General features: G+C 42.9%; 1 protein-coding gene across 1 annotated transcript in view; it reads right to left on the minus strand.

Annotated features, from left to right (window-relative positions):
- The window catches only part of LOC126481402 (proton-coupled amino acid transporter 1-like), a 277,953-nt gene that overhangs the window by 145,613 nt on the left and 109,893 nt on the right, over positions 1 to 22,447 (minus strand). Inside the window, exon 2 of the mRNA XM_050105131.1 lies at positions 15,752 to 15,862. Coding sequence (XP_049961088.1) covers positions 15,752 to 15,852 — 101 coding nt within the window. The 5' untranslated portion in view covers positions 15,853 to 15,862. The remainder of the gene's footprint in view (positions 1 to 15,751; positions 15,863 to 22,447) is intronic.

Genomic DNA, 22,447 nt, shown 5'->3' on the forward strand with positions numbered 1-22,447 from the left:
CATCACAGTGTTAATTTATGTTCGCAATATTAGTAGTGGTAGCGTAGGTGTGTGTGGTAATATACTTGCAAAATTTGACAATTTTGAATCAGCTCAAGAGTGTCGGCAAACAAAGCAATATCGAATCGTTCGGAGATGTTTCAAAACATTCTTTCGTAGTTATAGCAAAAATGACAGGCTTCCTTTTGAGTGCTGTTAAAGGGAAGACTTTCTTTTCTTAATCGCTTTGATACAACACTGTGAGCGTTCGTAGATGGATTCCCATGTTCCTTTTTTTTTAATACGCATAGGTTAATTATACGTGTACTGTAATTGAATATTGCAGATGGACTAGGACAGAAATGTTCACCGAACACAAGAAATTCATAGATGCATTGCATTTGAAAAAAAGGAAAAATATATGTAGCTAAGATATGTTTACGAAGCAGATCTTCTCCTTAGTGAATTTGTTAGTAGTTTCTTCTGTGATCGTTAACTGAAAAGATTCACAAATTACAATCGAAGAAGTAGATTTGAAAGTGCTGTGTTAAGAGTTGGAGTGGTGGGTATGTTTCGCGCTTGCCATCCTCAAGAATCAAGGAGTTGAGCAAGCGGTCCTTGAGTGAAACACGCGACATCACGACATGGTAGGATGTCTTCAAGGACCTGACGCTGCTTAAGTTACAGGCTGCTATTAGCCTGAGAGAGTTCCAAACTCTGGGAACACTGCCCGCCTATTGCCCCCTCCTTCTCACAACTTGCGTCTCGTGCCAGTCCTTACATTAAGCTCTTGGCGCCGCTGACGTGCCTGATGAACCTAATGTTCACCTGCCCGAGTAGTGAAACAGCAGAGATTCTCAGTAAGTCCTACATCGAGTGACTAAGGCCCTCCGATTATCCGTAGTGTAGGCTACGCACAACGTACACAGCACCCCTTGGAGATATCACACTAGGACCGTGTGTAGCATCATCTGTGGTTTGATAATGGCCTCAATTCGGCGCGGAACAGATAGACCGCATGTTACCTTAAGCATGCTACGCCCCATTAAAGCCACTCATTGATAATTAGGTGCTAAAAACAGCTATCAAATCGGAGGGATGTTTTTAGTTTTCACTCGGACGGACATTTGGTACGGGATTAAAACCGGTTAATTATTAGGGCTAGGATTTTAATAACATGTCAAAATTTGTTCCAGAAATTTAGGGTGAATTTTCCAACAATTTATGTACGAATTCAGGTATTGTAGCGAAGCAAAATTTATTTTGGTTGTACATATTAAGTAATATTTACACCTTTTTATGGTAATAGATCATGCTTTGGCAAAATTTTTCAATACTAAGGTCATATTTCGGCCAACTTCTATCAAAAATGCAAAAATTTGTCGTATCTATAAGGAAAAAAGAATAAAAACTTGAAAACGTTGTCCACTCGACAGTGTTTCAGGTGATATTCTCACAAACAACACAACAATTACTAAAAAAATATACTTGTCAAGACTACAGTAGCTGAGCAGCGTAACACACTAGTCAATTCACTGACGTTAATACATAGTTGTGTGGGGTCGGCGAAACGCTCTCGAAGGCAACAACGACGGCTTCAGGCGTAATAAACACCGCACACTATTCAATTTGATTTCTCTACCTCGTGATGGCTGGGTGTTGTGTGCTGTCCTTAGGTTAGTTAGGTTTAAGTAGTTCTAAGTTCTAGGGGACTTATGACCACAGCAGTTGAGTCCCATAGTGCTCAGAGCCATTTGAACCATATTCAATTTGAATGATAGTCCGGTTCGACATGCCGAAATTAAACTGCTCCAACTGCATGAAATTGCGAGGTTTTGTTCGTGATTTTTGAGAGAAGTTCTTTAGCATTGATGGCGAAATATTTTTTTGGAAACTATGTGGAGTTAAAGTTAGTGCAGAAAAGCATATTAATGTGCAGCAACCCTAACTATGCCAAACAAAGCAGGCGTGGAAAGAACTGCTGAAAATGACAGCAGATAAACGCTGTTATTTAAGCAGACAGGTCCATCCTCAACTGTGCAATCATTCTTAACGACCTTGCGTGAGATGATGGGTACTGCAACATCCCACTGAAGAAACTGAAGAACCCACGCTACGCTGGAGAAGTGCACAGCACATCCAGTTCTACATTGAGAAAGAACTATTTATTTCTGTGCTACTAGGAGTTGCTTAAGGGGAGATTTACTATCTTTGGCCCGAAAAAACCATGTTCTTTGAGACTTTTTTCTCGGTATGTGTTATAGATATTAATATCAAATTTGGTCAAAATGTTTATTGATATCTCCTGTACAAACTGGAATTTTTTCGACCGGAAATGTCGAAGAGAAAAGGCGGAAGTGTCGTCGGAACGAAACATAATTTCGATGTAGACCTCCATGCGCAGTATGTCACAGGTCAGCCGACTCGTCTGAAATCAAAATTGAGTTGACGTTAGGGAAGTATATAAGATTCTTTAGGAGTTGTACCTCGCTTAACTTATCTGGACCATAGGAAACAAAATGGCGGCCACTTGAAGAAAATAGGGATTTTTTCATCGATTTTTCGACTTCGTCGGCCAAGTAAAAATATTTACAGTTGATGGATCGGAATAAAAGTGGTACAGCTCCTAGACAATTTAGTTAGATTCGTCGGAAGCAAAGAATCATGCCAATCTGTTCAGTAGATTTGAAGTTACCATACTGCGCGATAAAAAAACGTCATTTCGATAAAAACGCGAATGAAGTTTTGACTACATATAAATGCAATATTATGCAACGTACGCTCAATCTGCTATTCCGGGTCCATAAACTAGTCCTTCCTCTTCCTCATAGAGAGCGTTCTGCTCCATCTAGGCCATCCTGCGCTGCTCCAGAGTCGCTCGTACGGTCGGTGACAAGCGGTTTTCGGCTGCTTGAATCCGGTGGTCGTCTGAATGCTTGGCGAACTGCGTCGAATAGAGTCACAGGGCGACGTACATCGTCGTCATGGTCTTCAGAATTGGTGAATACCCTTCGTTGAAACTGCTCACTGCCAGGAAAGTCGCAATCTCTAGTCTTCGCACCAGAATGCAAATGCTTGGGAGCTAACTTCCAAACACACGCGTTCAAACTTTCGTTTGAATTTTATGTGTTTCCTCCCAAGCACCGGCACAATAACTCGTCCTCCGAAAGAAAAAAAACTGGTGCGTGAGTAAGGCCGATTTCAGGCAGGTGCACTTTTTTGTTCGACCGCGAATAACAAACATTTCTGTTCCGTATTCGGAAATACCGTTTCAGGGGTGGATTCTAAACACTTTTATGGATCCAAAAATGCAATTTAAAAAAATCGACTTTTTGAACCAAAACATAGTAAACCTCCCCTTCACAAAATATGACTTAGTGTTAATGATTCGAAAGGTCTGGGTGTCCATAGATGAAACCATCGATGTAGATTGGCGTTACGTTGGCAGCGTTTTTCCTGATGCCGTAAAGGTTGACGCGCCTGGAGAAACGCTCCTCCCAACGTCTGACACTCTCGAGAGACTAAACAACTCGACATTTGCCATTTTGCGTCACAACTTTATGAAGCTACTGTTGCGGTATGGTGTGTAAAAAGACAACCTTTTGCTCCCAGTAACAGACTGTGCTTCATACATCGCTAAACCAGACAAGGGGCTTCAGATTCCCTACCCCAATATAGTGTACGTCACTTGCCTTGCATAGGGATTACAAAGAGCTGCGGAAAAAAGTGCGCTCAAGTTACCCAGATGTGGAAAAATTAAATTCCTGTGGCAAGGAAATCTACGTGAAAGCTCCGCTACGAGTCCAGAAATTCGAAGAACCAATTCGTTCACTGCCTCTCCCTCCTCAGTCCGTTCTTACGCGATGAGGTTCCTGGTTTAATTCCGCTACGTATTGCTGCACCAACTATACTAAAATAAAGAGAATATTTTGTGAAGTTGATAGCGATGGACACAGAGCTATGAAAACTGTGAAAGAGGTATTTACAGATACTTTGTCTGGACACTTGCCATATACCAACGCCAACTTTCCAGTGGTATCAAAAGCCATCACACGACTGGAAGCTGTTGGCACTCAGCTGTGTGAGATCCTGGATGTTGTACAACATGTGCATAGTGAGCTGTGTCGAACTCGTGGTCATGTGGCTGACAAAGTGAACAACAAATTGCGAAGTTTTCTCCAGCGGGATCCTGGATATTCTACAATGTGCCAAACTAGTGACAGTCTTCTCTGGGAATGCCACAACATTTGAAGACAATGAATCAAAGCTGACCTGCAGTCAACTCGCCGCCTTCAAACACGCTCGTGTGAAGTCCTGTGATGAGGAGAGGAGATTTTCTGGGCACAAAATCATCATCAGTCACAACCGAAGAGCTTTAAAAATGGAAAATCTGAACATGCACCTTGTGATCCAATGCAGCTCTGCAGAAACTGAAGGTTGCCAGGAAGTGTTAACTGATTTGTAAAACTTTAAACAAGTGGCGTGCAGAAGTAAAAACATAGTTATATTGTTTGGATAGGTGTTATTGTTCTCACTGTACTTCTTTTTTTTCAGACTCTTACAGACATTCCAAGCCGGCCGGTGTAGCCGTGCGGTTCTAGGCACTTCAGTCTGGAACCGCGTGACCGCTACGGTTGCAGGTTCGAATCCTGCCTCGGGCATGGATGTTTGTGATGTCCTTAGGTTAGTTAGGTTTAAGAAGTTCTAAGTTCTAGGGGACTGATGACCTCAGATGTTAAGTCCCATAGTGCTCTGAGCCATTTGAACCATTTGAGCCAGACATTCCAAAAATAAATATTAATAAGTTTAAGGCACTGTAAGAAAGTAATTATTATGCTTACTTTGTTCAGGAGTGAATTTTTTATTACATGGTATATAAAAAACATTCAACAAGTATGTTTTTAAATAAACGTATAATAAGTCATATTTTATTTTTTATCATATTTATGTAAATTTTAGGTCATAAATTCCGGCATATTTCACTGTTTTTTTGGTCGTTAAAATCCTTACCCTAGGAATTATTGGGTCAATCTAAGTTTGATAGGATACCTAAATGTCAAACTAGGGACCTAGGCAAGCAGTCCTATGAACACAGCTGTTGACACCGTAGAACACGGAAATTTCCACAGAATACTCATCATGAAATTGAAGAGGAAAAACTAACAATTACTGAACGAGAAACCAAATAAATATTCTTCCACGATAACCTGAGTTAATGTCCCCAAGTATTAGTCCAAAAATCAGCCCCAAAACGTTATATAATAACCATGTAGGCATTCACGGTCGGTGTTTACTTCAGTTAAAACTTCCAGGCCGATGGGCCGTCGCAATATACACTGAGTCAAAACGCTGTGGCCACTGGACTCCGTGACTATGAATTCCATTTGATGGCGTCGCGGATACGTGGCACGACAAGGAAAGTATATAAGCAGAGCAGGGACGAATGGGGTATCATTCTTTGGACGATATGGCATGCAAACTGGGAAATTCACTCAGATAAGCGGCATTAAAGAAGAGCGAAGTTTTGTGGCCCGTTGCTCGAGAACGAGCGTCTCAGTTTAGACAAGAAGAGAATAGAAGCTTTCGAAATGTGATGCTACAGAAGAATGCTGAATATTACATGGCTATATCACGTAAATAATGAGGAGGCACTGAATAGAATTGGGAAGAAGAGGAGTTTGTGGCACAAATTGGCTAGAAGAAGGGATCGGTTGGTAGGACACGTTCTGAGGCATCAAGGGATGACCAATTTATTATTGGAGGGAAGCGTGGGTAAAAATCGTAGAGGGAGACCAAGAGATGAATACACTAAGCAGATTCAGAAGGATGTAGGTTGCAGTAGTTATTCGGAGATGAAGAGGCCTGCACAGGATAGAGTAGCATGGGGAGCTGCGTCAAACCAGTTTCTGAACTGAAGACCACAAACACAACAAAGTGTTGTGTACATTATTGTGATTATGTGAAATTAGTAATTTCCTGCAGGCAAAATAACCAATGAAAGAGAATGTAAAGAATTGTAGTAGACGCGCTGGGCAAGTCAGGGAATATCGCTATGTAAACCAATGAGGTTATTGAAACTTCCTGGCAGATTAAAACTGTGTGCCCGACCGAGACTCGAACTCGGGAACTTTGCCTTTCGCGGGCAAGTGATCTACCAACTAAGCTACCCAAGCACGACTCACGCCCCGTCTTCACAGTTTTACTTCTGCCAGTACCTCGTCTCCTACCTTCCAAACTTAACAGAAGCTCTCCTACGAACCTTGCAGAACTAGCACTTCTGAATGAAAGTATACTGCGGAGACATGGCTTAGCCACAGCCTAGGGGATATTTCCAGAATGAGATTTTCACTCTGCAGCGGAGTGTGCGCTGATATGAAACTTCCTGGCAGATTAAAGCTGTGTGCTGGACCGAGAGTGTGAGGACGCGCATAAGTCGTCTTGGGTAGCTCATTGGTAGAGCACTTGCCCGCGAAAGGCAAAGGTCCCGAGTTCGAGTCTCGGCACGGCACACAGTTTTAATCTGCCAGGAAGTTTCATATCAGCGTACACTCCGCTGCAGAGTGAAAATCTCATTCTGGAATGAGGTTATTGTTATTGCTGTCGCCGGGCGCAGGAGCGCGGCGCAGTCGGGCAATGGCTGTCGGGAGGTAACGAAAGTCATTTAGTAGCGAGTGGGCGGGTCGGATGCGAAGGAGGATTCTGCTGCGACAGGACGCAAGACTTGTTGTACTGCAAGATCTCAAGTACGGTATGTAGACATAATGTGGAGTAACTGGTCACAGCGCAAAGCATCAAGGTTAACCAGTGTTTAAGAATAGCGCTGGGGGGGCCAAAGCTAATTGCGGTTGGAGCCTGTGGCGAAATTTGTCATGGTATAATGGACCTTGCCGCACCAACCGCACCACTATGAAGTAAGACCCGACCAGTTTTCATTTACAATTGTAAAAGGCTTGCCAGTGTTAGTTGCGTATTGTCCAATAACAAAATACTTTAGCAACTTATGTATGTGAAGGTGTGTAACCCTCAGTAACAAGTACCTGGCAGGAACCCTTCCGAATCCATAATGAACCGAGTGTGTCATTAACGAACTGAAAGTAAATAACAAAAAGAGTGAAGTTTTTCGAATTTATTAATAGTTTAAATGAAACTGAAAAGAAGTTAATTTTTTTGGACTTGCCAGTTAAGTGCTGATTATTGACAAATAACTTGACGAAGCACGATATTTAACAATACTTCATGTTCAGACAATTTTGTATGAGAAGTAATTTAAGTAACAATAAGACAAAGAAGCGAAAACCGTTATCATTTTAAAAACAAGTGATTATTGTTGAACAGTCTATTTAAATACTAAAATTCTTTTCGAAAAGTTTACCTTTAACACTTTAATAGCAGTTAGCATCATAGTGAGAAACGCAGTTCAGTTGTTAACAGTAACGTGGTTTAATTTCAAAGTCAAGAGTTTTTATTGACTTCGCTCACACTGAGCTGGCGACCGTTCATTTACGGTAATTTCCAAATAGAGTCAAAATTAGTTCATCATTTCGGTCCGAAATTTCACTAGCTAGTTTTCGTGTTATGTTGTACATTTTTTTATTTCTACCGATCGTTATTGCGCAAAGTAAATCGCACAATAACGATCAAGTTATGAAAGCAACTGACTTCTTCCGGGTAATAATGTCACTTTGGATTCGTTGCCTTATCCTATATTAATATGAAACCATTAGAAACAAGGCAATTCTTTCATTAGTCTACCACCCGGAGAGGAGGTGGGGTTGTTATACTGTGAGGACTTGAGTTTATTGCTATTGGGATTAGAACATTCTTTTTAAAGCCTGAAGATATTTCGTCTGTCTATGCAACGTATCATTTTTGTCAGTGTTGCTTCCCATAAGGACATTAATAATTCTAAGAGAATGTTGTCTTGGTTTCAACTTTTTCAGTGCTCTGTCGGTTTTTTAAGTAGTATCGCTTCCTCAACTTTATCTTCCCTTTCCACAATATTGTCTTAACGTTTCTTTCCTTTACGCAGCCAGTCTACACGTACCTTCCACCTTCCACCTTCAGCCTTCCCTTCTTTATCTCGTACTGTTTTTCCATCTAAATTCGTTATATTCATACAGCTAATTCTCTCTCCTCAAAATGTTTCTTTAATGTTTCGATTCGCGTTATCTATGTTTCCATAGTCAAGTGGACTTTACATTTCTCGTCTAGCCATTAAATATCGAAAGAAATAAAAGTTCAGTTCGAGTCTCTAAAACAAACCTTTGACCATTGGCACGTCCCTGCTTTTGAGACTCGATGTTCCCCGTTGAACTGATCTGGAATGAATCCTGTACGCTACTGCAGTACTCCAGCATGCACCGTAAAATGTTTTGTAGTTAATTTCTCTGTTTATTAAAAAACATTAGATTCTAACCGTACTGCCAATGGATCGAAGCCCGTCATTAGCTTTACCTACGACTGAGACTGTGATCGTTCCGTGTCACGCCTTTCAGTTATTTGTATGGCCAGAGTGTTCCTAGTTATGCGTCACTTAATAGTGCTGCTACATTTGTAAGATTCGTAAAGTACAAAAGTTTTTATTTATCTACAGTTTAGTTGCCAGTCTGAGATTTCCACTAATATTATCCGCTTAGCCAGTGTATAATACGATTAATGATGGATCAGCCAGAGGAATATTCTTTTGTAAGTACAATTTCACTTATTTTATGTATTGGACGACTTATGGGTCAATGTACTACATCATATATTTCCTTTCAGTGAGTAAAATTCAGGATTTATAAACAATGTTCACGTTTATTTATTAACTGTATTTCAATTTCGGTCTTTCTCTATAGCTTTTGGCCTCTAAGACTACCCCTCTAGTACTCCTTTCAACCTGTCATGTCTTAACAGATATCATCCCAGCGCTTCTTCTAGTCAGTGGTTTCAACATAGTCCTTTCTCACCGTTTCTGCGGAGAACCTACTTCTTTTCTTATCGTTCTACTTTTTTTTCGGTACCATTCTGTAACAGCACGTAGTGAACTCTTTGCTTCTCTTCTTTTCAGTTTTTCCCTATGATTCACAATGGTGCCCTCCGAACTCACATTCTCAGAAATTACTTCCTCACATTAAGAGCCGGCCGCTGTGGCCGTGCGGTTCTAGGCGCTTCAGTCTGGAACCGCGTGACCGCTACGGTCGGAGGTTAGAATCCTGCCTCGGGCATGGATGTGTGTGATGTCCTTAGGTTAGTTAGGTTTAAGTAGTTCAAAGTTCTAGGGAACTGATGACCACAGATGTTAAGTCCCATAGTGCTCAGAGCCATTTGAACCATTTTCACATTAAGACCTATGTTTAAAACTAGCAGATCTCTTTTAGGGAGGAATGCCCACTCTGCCTCTGGTTAGTCTTCTTGCATCCTCTTTGCTTGCTCCTTCATTCGATATTTTATTTCCAAGGTAGCAGAATTCCTTCACCTACTCTGCATGTAGCCACAATTTCAGTGTTAACTTTCTCCCTAATCTAATTTCTGCTTCCCCTCAGTCTTTCTCTGGGGTACTGTCTGTCTTAATCGTGTGCTCATTAGACTCTTAATTCCGTTCAACACGCAATGTAATTGTTCTTCACTTTCACTGAGGCCAGCAGTGTTATCGGAGAATCTTATAAAGGAACTCCTTTCACTTTGAGTTTGGAACCCTCTCTTGCACCTTCCTTTTACTTCCGTCATTTTTTCTTCGATAAGCCGTACACTAGGAGAGAAACCTGCCACATTGCCTTAAACCTGTTTGAAGCCAAGCGTTTCTCACTTGGTCTTCAGTTCTTATTGTTCCCTCTTAGTTCCTTTACAATTATACACACATCAAAAAAATGTTTTGCATCACCACGGTTCCGGGAGTTTTGGAACCTGTACAGAAAATTGGAATAGAGATCAACGTAAACATCATTTCCGCCCTTTTTATCGCTCATGAAAACCACACATTTCATGTTGCACCACCACACAGCGAGACCATCAGATTGCTGTACACACCGGTACCTCTAATACGCAGTAGCACGTCCTCTTGTATTGATGCATGCCTGTATTAGTTGTGGCATACTATCCACAAGTGCATCAAGGGACTGTTGGTCCAGATTGTCCCACCCTTCAACGACGATTTGGTGTAGATTCCTCAGAGTGGTTGGTGGGTCACGTCGTTCATAAACAGTCCTTTTCAGTCTATCCCAGGCATGTTCGGTAACGTTCATGTCTGGAGAACATGCTGGGCACTCTAGTCGAGTGATGTCGTTATCGTGAAGGAAGTCATTCACAAGATGTGCACGATGGGGGCGCGAATCGTCGTCCATGAAGACGAATGCCTCGTCAATATGCAGCAGATATGGTTGCACTATCGGTCGGAGGATGGCATTCATGTATCGTACAGCCATTGTGGCGCCTTCCATGACCGTTAGCTCCACATAATGCCACCCCAAACAGCAGGGAACCTCCACCTAACTGCACTTGCTGGACAGTGTGTCTTAGGCGTCCAGCCTGACCAGGTTGCACGAAATACGTCTCCGACGATTGTCTGGTTGAAGGTATATGCGATACTTATAGGTCAAGAGAACGTGGTGCCAATTATGAGCGGTCCATTAGGCAAGTTGTTGGACCTATCTGTACCGCGCTGCATGGTGCCGTGGTTGCAAAGATGGACCTCGCCATGGACGTCGGGAGTGAAGTTGCGCATCCTGCAGACTATTGCACACAGTTTGAGTCGTAACACGACGTCCTGTGGCTGTACGAAAAGCATTATTCAACATGGTGGCGTTGCTGTCAGGGTTCCTCCGAGCCATAATCCGTAGGCAGCGGTCATCCATTGCAGTAGTAGCCCTTGGGCAGCCTGAGCGAGGCAAGTCATCGACGGTTCCTATCTCTCTGCATCTCTTCCATGTCCGAACAACATCGCTTTGGTTCACTCCGAGACGCCTGGACATTTCCCTTGTTGAGAGCCCTCCCTGGCACAAAGTAACAATGTGGACGCGATTGAACCGCGGTATTGACCGTCTAGGCATGGTTGAACTAAGACAACACGAGTCTTGTAACTCCTTCCTGGTGGAATGAGTGGAACTGATCGGCTGTCGGACCCCCTCTGTGTAATAGGCGCTGCTTATGCGTGGTTGTATACATCTTTGGGCGGATTTAGTGACATCTATGAACAGTCCAAGGGACTGTGTCTGTGATACAATATCCACAGCGAACGTCCATCCTCAGGAGTTCTGGGAACCGGGGTGATGCAATTTTTTTTTGCTGTGTGTATATTACCAATTTTTCTCTGTAGATTATACACATTGTTTTGGGAATTTGAAATATGTCATTTTCTGTTGCTGAACGTTTTCTCTAGGTCGACAGATACTATTCCCGACTATTGCTGCCATAAGCTCTTAAGGTTTTCAACCACAAATTTCGTTGGACGCGGAAATAGCTGGCAGTCAAAGAGAGCTAGTGTGGCGAACAGATCGATAGTTACAATTTGTGCTTCAAATAGCTTTATTTTTCGGCTGTCAAGGCACCTTTGTATGCGAATGCGTTGTATTGGTTATTGTTATTTTCTTTGCACACCATTTCAAAACTAATTTTTCAAGGAGCTGTCAGAAACAATTGCTTAATATCCGCCAATGATTTTTTAGTATTTGCAAGGTAGTCAATTCGAAGAATTTTATTTTTGTTCTTAGCAAATACTGACTATAAAAGTGTTGCAAAATAAAATCGATTTATTATTATTTGGTGTAGCTTAGTTTGACGATAAGCAATAGGGACAGGCTCTAGACTGTGCCACTTCCAGACATGTTACAAGAAATCTAATGACAGCGTTGAAATCGCAATAAAGGGAAGAAATCACTAAAATTATTACCAAATTTGTAAAGCAAATATTAACAAAGTTACTAACATTTTGGTGTAAAATTGATTATAAAATCAGTAACAAATGCTACAGACATGATGTGTACAACACACAGTTCGGTAGATACGAAAGACAACTATTAAATTGCCATGTTTATAGACACAAAAAGTTATAAATAAATTATTGAGAAGCTCAGAAAATAATGCCAAAACAGAGTTCTCCACAGATACACCACAGAACAGCGTCGGTATCTGTGATTTGTTCCGTTATTCCTATTTGTTTATGTTAATTTAATGAGAATTTAGTAAGTTAATATTTGTAAGATGAGTATTTGAGTAGCTTCGTACTGTAATGGGAAACTGACTGAAGATATGAACTTGACTAGTTTTTGCCGTTCCATTTATGGTGTACGAAAACTAAATAAAATTCAGTCGTGCTGCGATGTTTGGCGTGTAATAACATAACAGACTGCAAATTATCTAAAAGTGTATGAGAAGCATACCGGAAATACTTTATTCAAAGATTGTAAAATATATAACCGTAACAATCAATGATGATCTAGTTGTAACTCGCTCACTTGACTTTTTGGTTGGTCACGTGACAGTTTTTAAGCAGGCAGAGCATGTTTCATGGCCTTTCTGATGTTCGTGTCTTAGTGGATAAGCTGGTTTGGTGAGATTTGCGTGGCCGGTGATGTGCATGAGGTTGTTAATTAAGACATAGAATTATTTCTACATTCGCCTATTCGTGACTTAGGAATATTTCTGCGTAACTATTTGGGAGTTAGAAAATACTTGAACAGAGTCCAGGTGTAGCTATCAGGGACTGAACTTTTGGTATATAGTCTCGAATGAAATTAAAGAATTCAATTTAGTTTTGGTGGTTTGTTGCACTGCACAGTGCCTTTGGCTTACATTCGTTACTGCCTGCAAACACTCTGCTTGCTCTGCTATGCCAATCATCTTACTGATTTACTGTGTTTAAATATCAGCTCGCGTAACTTTGTGATTGATCTGAACAAACTGATAGTGAACTTTAATCCTGTGGTTAGGCTTCATCGTTATCCTGAGAAGTCATTCCCTTAATATCTCCTTCATTATGTTAATACAGTCGTTAACGTATGTTGTTAAATTACATTGTCACTGATAGTCTTTGCTGTACCTTATGACGTATGGTTGTTCTGTAAGGGCTTAAAGCGATAGTTCATGACCCAACCCCTAATTTATAGATGAGCCACGTTCAAATTTAAGGTCGTGCACTCACCATCTGGTAGTCAGGCAGTAACAAACGGATGCCAACAGGCGATTTATTTACAGCCATTCTAACAGTTACCAGCCAAACTGAAGTTGCAGTATCTCGTATGATTACGTCAGTGCTGACAAATCCAGTCTGCTTCACGTAAAGGCAACTGAACATCCACGTACTCCTGGGGTTGAAGCCACACTCCCCGAGGGAAAAAATAAAAACAAACATTTCGCAACACTACATCTACATCTACGTAATTATTCTGCTATACACAGTAAAGTGCCTGGCAGAGGGTTCAGTGAACCACCTTCAAGCTGTCTCTCTACCGTTACATTCTCGAACGGCGCGCCGGAAAGACGAGCACTTAAATTTTTTGTGCGAGCCCTGATTTATCTTATTTTGTCGTGATGATCATTTCTCCCTATGTAGGTGGGTGCCAACAAAATGTTTTCGGAATCGGAGGAGAAAACTGGTGATTGAAATTTCATGAGAAGATCCCATCGCAACAAAAAACGCCTTTGTTTTAATGACTGCCGCTCCAATTCACGTATCATGTCTGTGGCACTATCTCCCCTATTTCGCGATAATACAAAACTAGCTACCCCTCTTTGAACTTTTTCGATGTCATCCGTCAGCCCCACCTGATGTGAATCCCACACCGCACAGCAATACTCCAGAATAGAGCGGACAAGCGTGGTGTAAGCAGTCTCTTTAGTAAACCTGTTGCACCTTCTAAAAGTTTTGCCAATGAATCGCAGTATATGGTTTGCTCTACCCACAACATTATCTATGTAATCGTTTCAATTTAGGTTATTTGTAGTTGTAATCCTTAAGTATTTAGTTGAATTTACAGCCCTCAGATTTGTGTGACTTATCGCGTAATCGAAATTTAGCGGATTTCTTTTAGTACTCATGTGAATAACTTCACACTTTTCTTTATTCAGGGTCAATCGCCACTTTTCGCGCCATATAAATATCTTACCTAAATCATTTTGCAATTCGTTTTGGTCATCTAATGACTTTGCAAGACGGTAAATGACAGCATCATCTGCAAACAATCTAAGATGGCTATTCAGATTGTCTCCTACGTCGTTGATATAGATCAGGAACAATAGAGGGCCCATAACACTTCCTCGGGTAATGCCGGATATTACCTCTGTTTTACTCGATGCCTTTCTGTCTATTACTACGAACTGTGACCTTTCTGACAGGAAATCACGAATGCAGTCGCACAACTGAGGCGATATTCCATAGGCCCGCAATTTGGTTAGAAGACGCTTGTGAGGACCGGTGTTGAAAGCCTTCCGGAAATCTAAAAATATGGAATCAATTTGACATCCCTTGTCGATCGCACTCATTAATTCATGAGTATAAAGAGCTAATTATGTTTCACAAGAGCGATTTTTCTGAATCTGTGCTATGTGTCAATAAATGGTTTTTTTCGAGGTGCTCCATAATGTTCGAACACAACATATGTTGCAATTTCCTACTGCAAATCGACGTTAGTGATGTGGGGCCGTTTCTCAGCGGATTAGTCCTATTTCCCTTTTTGGGTGTTGGTGTGACCTGAGCAATTTTCCAATCTTTAGGTACGGATCTTTCTGTGAGCGGGCTGTTGTATGTAATTGCTAAATATGGAGCTATTGTATCAGCACTCTTTGAAAGTAACCTGACTGGTATACAATCTAGACCGGAGGCCTTGCCTTTATTAAGTGATTTAAGCTGCTTTGCTACACCGAGGATATCTACTTCTATGTTTCTCATCTTGGTAGTTGTTCTTGACTGGAATTCAGGAATATTTACTTCGTCTTTTTTGGTGAAGGAGTTTCGGAAAACCGTGTTTAATAACTCTGCTTTAGTGGCACTATCATCAGTGGCTTCACAGTTGCTATCGCGTAGTGGAAGTACTGACTGCGTCTTGCCTCTGGTGTGCTTTATGTATGACCAGAATCTCTTTTGGTTTTGTGCCAGATTCCGAGACAGTGTTTCGATGTGGAAATTATTAAAAGCATCTCGCATTGAAGTATGCACTATATTTCGAACTTCTGCAAAACTTTGCCAATCTTGGGCATTTTGCATTCTTTTAAATTTGGCATGCTTTTTTCGCTGCTTCTGCAACAGCGATCTGACCCGTTTTGTGTACCATCGGGGATCAGTACTATCACTTATTAATTTGTGTTCTATATATGTCTCCACTGCCGTTGATACTATCTCTATGAAATCATTCCACAACATTTCTACGCTTAGATGTCCAGATCAGAAGCAGTGCAGACTTTCTCTTAAAACGGTGTTAAGAGCATTTTTATCGGCTTTTTTTAAATATATGTACTTTGCGTTTCTTTTTTTTATGGTTGTAGGAGTTACAGTATTCAGCCTAGCAACTACTGCCTTGTGGTCGCTAATCCCTGTATTCGTCACGATGCTCTCTATTTTTCCAGGATTATTTGTTACTAAGAGGTCAAGAATGCTTTCGCAACCATTTACGCTTCGAGTGGGCTCATGAACTAATTGCTAAAAATAATTTTCTGAGAAAGCACTCTAGTAAACTGAACAACGCGTAATCTAATATGTTTCTGTTCAGACTTATAAGTGACTTTTATTGCAGGGATAAGAACTGCAGTGAAGCTTGTAGGCATATGTTAGAGAGAAGCAACGGAGCAATTCGTCACTTACCCGACGCTGGCATCCTTGGGAGGCAACTCGTCGTTCTTGATGACGATGTCGAGGGCGTAGTTGTCGATGCCCTGCACGGTGGTGTTGTTCTTGGCCACCATGCTGCGCTTCCTGCAACAGACGGAGCAGTGGGTCAGGGCCTCCAGCGTCGAGATCGCGAGTGACGGTCGCGGGGCATTCGCATTCCGCGCGCGTCAGCGCCTGGGGTGTTTGTCCAGCGGCTGCCAAGGGCGTCTCGCCGTGTCACCGCGGCACGCTTCACAGGCCTCCCTTGGGCCTAGGCGTCGCATTTTATCAGCACAGTCCCGAAGGTAATAGTCAGTAAATACTACGTAGTAATATGTACGTTCTGGATTATCGGGATGACTAAGAACCGAATGGTATTGTTGCCTGGAAGAATCAGGGAAGTCATTCATCCCACTAATCGGAAAGCATTTTCCTTCTTTCGAACTCAATTGCCGCTTTCTACGATGTTCATGACATTTCTGACTTAAATGTACATGTAGTGTAGCGTCCTGTTATGTTTGCGTTGCTTGCTGGTGACATACACAGAATAAAACTCGAGATCTGGCGATTAATTCACCTACAAGCGGTAGTTCACTGTATGTACATTTTTGACGTGAAAGTAACCATCCAAAAGAAGGGCCACAATGGACAAACTAATACTGATCGAACGTGGGGACTAAGTCCGACTATTATCCATAGATTCCAGACCGTTAACCAATCCGACCCATTGCACGGACCGCCGGCCGAAGTGGCCGTGCGGTTAAAGGACCTGCAGTCTGGAACCGCAAGACCGCTACGGTCGCAGGTTCGAATCCTGCCTCGGGCATGGATGTTTGTGATGTCCTTAGGTTAGTTAGGTTTAACTAGTTCTAAGTTCTAGGGGACTAATGACCTCAGCAGTTGAGTCCCATAGTGCTCAGAGCCATTTGAACCATTGCACGGACCTCCTCTCTTCCCATGTTTTACCACTGTCTACAAACACCTGGTGTACTTTTCCAATAAACTATTCCCCTTCCCCAATTGCTGCCGCAACTCCATCAAAACGTCCCACATTCCCTCATCTCCAAACACTCCATATCATTTCCAAGCGTAAGTTTGATCACATCTGCATGACGGACTATGAAATCGTGCCCCAGCAAGTCATAACCCATCCTACTCCTCCACCCCCAAACGAAGGCCGAACGCCGGCCGCGGTGGTCTCGCGGTTCTAGGCGCGCATTCCGGAACCGTGCGACTGCTGCGGTCGCAGGTTCGAATCCTGCCTCGGGCATGGATGTGTGTGATGTCCTTAGGTTAGTTAGGTTTAAGTAGTTCTAAGTTCTAGGGGACTGACGACCACAGCAGTTGAGTCCCATAGTGCTCAGAGACATTTGAACCATTTTTTTGAAGGCCGAACCCATTGTTCTCCCGCTGAATAATTGCAATCCTATCTGCCTCCCAATTTCTACATACCACCCATTAGTTCATTCCCATAAACATATCTGCTGTAAAATCCTTGTCAGTCTCACATCCTTACCCATCCTTTCCATGTAGTGTCACCAGGAATGCCGCGCCATCATCTTCTCCTTAGAACTTAACCACCTTGTCCAGTCACATTAATGTCACCACCTATCAGACGCATGAATAACCACCTTTTGCAGCGTGGACATGCAGGAAGAGAGTCAGTGAGGTTCTGGAAGGTACCAACAGTGATGTGGAGCCATACAGGCTCTAATGCCGTGGACAGCTGCGCTAGTCTCTCTGTTGAGGATCCACAGGGCGAACAGCCCGATCGAGGTGGTCTCACAGATTTTCCATTGTGTTTAAATGTGTGGAGTTCGGTGGCTAAGGGAGCTTGGGAAAATCATCCTGGTGCTTTCCAAACCACGCACCTACACTGCGAACCGTGTGACACGTTGATTGTCCTACTGGTAAATATCATGCTGAGGAAAAAAGCACTAGCTGCATTGGGGGTGGAGGATATATACATACTTCTGTTGATCTATCGTGCCTCCCAGAAAGGCATGTAGGGGTGCATTTGATCCCAAGGAGAGATACATATTGTGTTGATCCATCGTGCCTTCAAGAATGATCGTCCAGGGAATGACACAAAAACATTCTCCAGACCATAATGCTCCCTCATTCGGACGTGACCCTTCCGACAATTTTGAAGGGCCATATACGCCAAAGGCCATTTGCGTCTATAGAAGTCACCTGTCACTACTCAGTAGACGTCCAATTGCGATATTGGCATGCAGATTTAGCCTTCGTCGCTGATGAACAACAGTCAGAACGGTTGCTGGAACCAGGCACCTCCTGTGAAGTTCCACATGGAGCAACTTTCGCTGAACGGTTGTTGAGAAGACGCTGTGGCAGCCGCTTGATTCATTTGGACAGTCAGATGCTCAACAGTTGCACGTCTATTCGCCCAAACGCATACCCAAAACCGTCGTTCACCTCTATCATGCCGGCCGGTATAGCCGAACGGTTCTAGGCGCTTCAGTCCGGCACCGCGCTGCTGTTACGGTCGCAGGTTCGAATCCTGCCTCGGGCATGGTTGTGTGTGATGTCCTTAGCTTAGTTAGGTGTAAGTAGTTCTAAGTCTAGGGGACTGATGACCTCCCATAGTGCTTAGAGCCGTTTGAACCATTTGAACGTCTGTCATCTGTGGCCCATGGTGTTCCACCATTGCCTCTCCGCCGGATTTGGATAGCACCATTTTGCCATGCGTTACAATGCGAACAGTTTGCAAACTTAGCTGTTTCGGAAATACACGCTTTGCCCGAAAGCCAATGATTGTACCCTTTTGGACGTCAGATAAATCCCTTCATTTCCGCTTTACGACAACGACTGCGCAATTTTCCTCATTCCCCCGACACGCTTTATATACCCTACATTGTTAGTGCTGCCACATTGCACCTATGAGTGGTCGTTAACGGTGAGATCGAAATTGGGCAAAGGTCACCTTAATGTGACTGGACCGTGTAAAACGTCTACTAGTGTCTGGTAATGCAGTTTGTTGAATATTTTTGGGCCTTCTCGCACTTACCAAACTATCTCGTGATGAAATGCTACGCTCTTCATTGGATGCTTCGTTTCTCTTTTATTAATCCAAGTTATTTAGTGTTCGAGACTGGTGAGAGATATTTAATAATCGGTAAAACGAGTGTTTTGTGAGCCGCTCCTTTCGTGGATACATTACATTTCCTTAAGATTGTTTCAATGAATCTCAGCCTCACATCTACTTTTGCCACAAGTCGTCCTCTCAGACCATTCCACTTTCGATCGCTCCGGACGGTTATTCCTAGGTATTTTACACTGGTTACTGTTTCCAGTTTTTTTTATCACCAGTAGCGTAATCGAGCAGTTGTGGTTTTCTCCACCCGTTTGTGGGCAAAAGTTTCATTTATTTACTTGAAGATTGGCGAAGAGTTCTCGGGCTTGAAGATTATTGCGTTAGTTGCGGGAGCGACTTTTCACGACAAATGTCGTAACAGTATTTTCAGGTTTTGTTATGGACAATGCACTTTTATTGCTTAAATTGTGCTAGAAGATCTTTTAGATTTCTGGTCCGTACTTTCACATCGGTACGTATACAAAAAGTGTGTTGTTAATAAAAGGTCAAGTTTGGTGACGTTGTCAACCAGGAGACACGCGATCCGTTGTAAATTTTTTTATTTATATTAGGAATTGAAAACCCATCCAAAAATCGCACATGAAACCTTTATTTGGATAGATCACTAGTTTCGGCTAACGATCTAGCCATCTTCAGAGTATAAAACGTTCTTGATTAGTGCTGATGCCATTACGGCTTCACACATCATTAAAATCTTCCTTAAAATGACAACATCAACACACGATATAATTAAAAACAGTTTTTCATCGTTCGTCGTCAGTGCAATTGAACGATTGTCATAAAACAAAGGATATTACAATTGAGTAATAACTGACACAATTAGTATTTACATCATTTTGTAATAGAGCCACGAAATGAACGTCGGGGACAGTTGCGGAACACTGCATTGTCGTCCTGGATAAGGTCCTAGTGGAGGTGGTTTGACGTTGTCTTCCCCCGATCTGCTATGTGCGTCAAGTATGTGTGTCGTGAGGAAGACTGTGATGAGTGCTTGTAGGATGTAGCGTTGTATTTCTGATGAATGGACGAAATGAAGGGGGAGGGTGAAACCCGGCGCTGGCAGGTAGCCTAATGTCCTCGAATAGCACCAAGGGGACCATCGAGCTTCAAGTTCCCGTCTGGCGGAGGGAATACCATCAACAGTGTCACATGCCCTCACTTCGTGGGGCACCAAATATTGGAAGTGATAATTTCTTTCAGCACCAAGCTTAGATCTTGCTGCCTAAGAGTCGAGCGCCATTACACGGCGGTCGCAGATATGAGGCGGGCGTTTATGAGAGACTGAGCGAAAATTCAGCTGCCAGCGCCGTGTACTGTGTATTGCGTAGGAATCATCAGACAAGACAGATTAGAAAGAGTACAGACACGAGTAGGCGATCATATTACCTACGCTCCGTACTTGGATGGAACAGGATAAAAAGTGGCTAATCTTCTGTATGAAATGCCCTCCACCACGCTCTTTTAGTGGCTTAGCTTCTGGGGTATGTCTGTAAGTGCAGAAACTAGGTACCTGCCGACGTTCTCCGCAGTGATCATCCTAGAATTCGTCATGGGAATTATAGATTTAAAGCAGGCATTATTTTATCTATTAGCAAACACTTGTACAACGCGCCCGTGTAATTTACACAAATCAAAAAAAGATTTGCATCACCCCGGTTCCAGAACTCCTGAAGATAGCTGATGACAGTGGATATTGTGTCACAGACAAAATTCCTTTGACTGTTCAGAGGTGTCATTAATCCCGCCCAAAGATGTAAACAACCATGCAAGAACAGCGCCTATTAGACAGAGGGGATCCGACAGCCGATCAGTTCCAGTTATTCCACCAGGATGGAGGTACACAGCTCCTGTTGTCTGTAGTTCATCCATGCCTAGACGGTCCATACCTCGGTTCGATGGCGTCCGCATTGTTACCTTGTGCCAGAAAGGGCTCTCAGCAAGGGAAGTATCCAGGCCTCTCGGAGTGAACCAAAGCGACGTTGTTCGGACATGGACGAGATACAGAGAGACAGGAACTGTCGACGACATGCCTCGCACAGGCCGCCCAAGGGCTACTACCGCAGTGGACGACCGCTACCTACGGACTATGGCTTAGAGGAATCCTGACAGCAACGCCACCATGTTCAATAATGCTTTTCGTGTAGCCACAGGACGTCGTCTTGTTACTCAAACTGTGCGCAATAGGCTGCCTGATACGCAACCTCACTCCTGACGTCCCTGACGAGGTCCGTAATTGCAACCACGACGCCATGCAGCACGGTACAGATGGGTCCAACAACTTGCCGAATGGACCGTTCAGGATTGGCATCACGTTCTCTTCACCCATGAGTGTCCTATATGCCTTCAACCAGACAATCGCTGTAGACGTGTTTGGAGGCAACCCGGTCAGGCTGAACGCCTTAGACACACTGTCCAGCGAGAGCAGTTAGGTGGAGTTTCCCTGCTGTTTTGGGGAGGCATTATGTGGGGCCGACGTACGCGGCTGGTGATCATGGAAGGCACCGTAACTGCTGTACAATAAGTCAATGCCATCCTCCGACCGATAGTGCAACCATATCGGAAGTATATTGGCGAGGCATTCGTCTTCATGGACCACAATTCGCGCCGCCATCGTGCACATCTTGTGAGTGACTTCCTTCACGATAACGACATCACTCGGCTAGAGTGGCCACCATGTTCTCCAGACATGAACGTATCGAACACGCATGGGATAGATTGAAAAGGGCTGTTTATGGACGACGTGGCCCACCAACCACTCTGAGGGATCTTCGCCGTTGAGGAGTGGGACAACCTGGTCCAACAGTGCCTTGATGAACTTGTGGGTAGTATGCCACGACGAATACAGTCCTGCATCAATGGAACAGGACGTGCTACTAGGTATTAGAGGTACCGGTGTGTACAGCAGTTTGGACCACCGCCCCTGGAGGTCTAGCTGTATGGCGGTACAACTAGTAATGTGTGGTTTTCATGAGCAATAAAAAGGGTGGAAATGATTTTTATGTTTATCTCTATTCCAAAATTCTGTGAAAGTTCCGGTACTCTCAGAACCGAGGTGATGCAAAACTTTTTTTGATTGTGTATGAGACGAAAAATGCAATCAGTTTTGTTCCAAAAAACAGTACACACAACATATAGATCTAAGCCTAGTTACAACAAGAGGAAGAGTGCAATGGTTAAGTTCTACATAAAGCACTCAAAACGTGTAAAAAGTAGTAGTAGTTAGTTGATAACAGAAACACGTACACGTCTAAGCAAACAATTTTTTACTCTAGTAAACAAAAAGGCAAAAATACGGTGTGCTACATCGGGTGAGGCAGGCTCGCTGTTCTGCCGAGCCCTGACACCCAATGTACTTGGTGTTGGGACTTCTAATTTCTGTCTACAAACTCCCTAGTCGTTTTTAATTTCCTTCTTAAAAGCAAAGATATTTTGCTTTCCTTTTCCCAAATTTATTATGATTTTAATATGTACCTGCCTGTATTGTAGAGGTAGACACACGGCTCCACACTGGATTTTGGTAGCGGGAATCTCTAATCTTTCCTGTCATCTTCAAACTTCCTTCAGTTTAAAAAATT

Source organism: Schistocerca serialis, chromosome 5 (genome assembly GCF_023864345.2).
Source record: "Schistocerca serialis cubense isolate TAMUIC-IGC-003099 chromosome 5, iqSchSeri2.2, whole genome shotgun sequence".
Lineage (NCBI taxonomy): Eukaryota > Metazoa > Arthropoda > Insecta > Orthoptera > Acrididae > Schistocerca > Schistocerca serialis.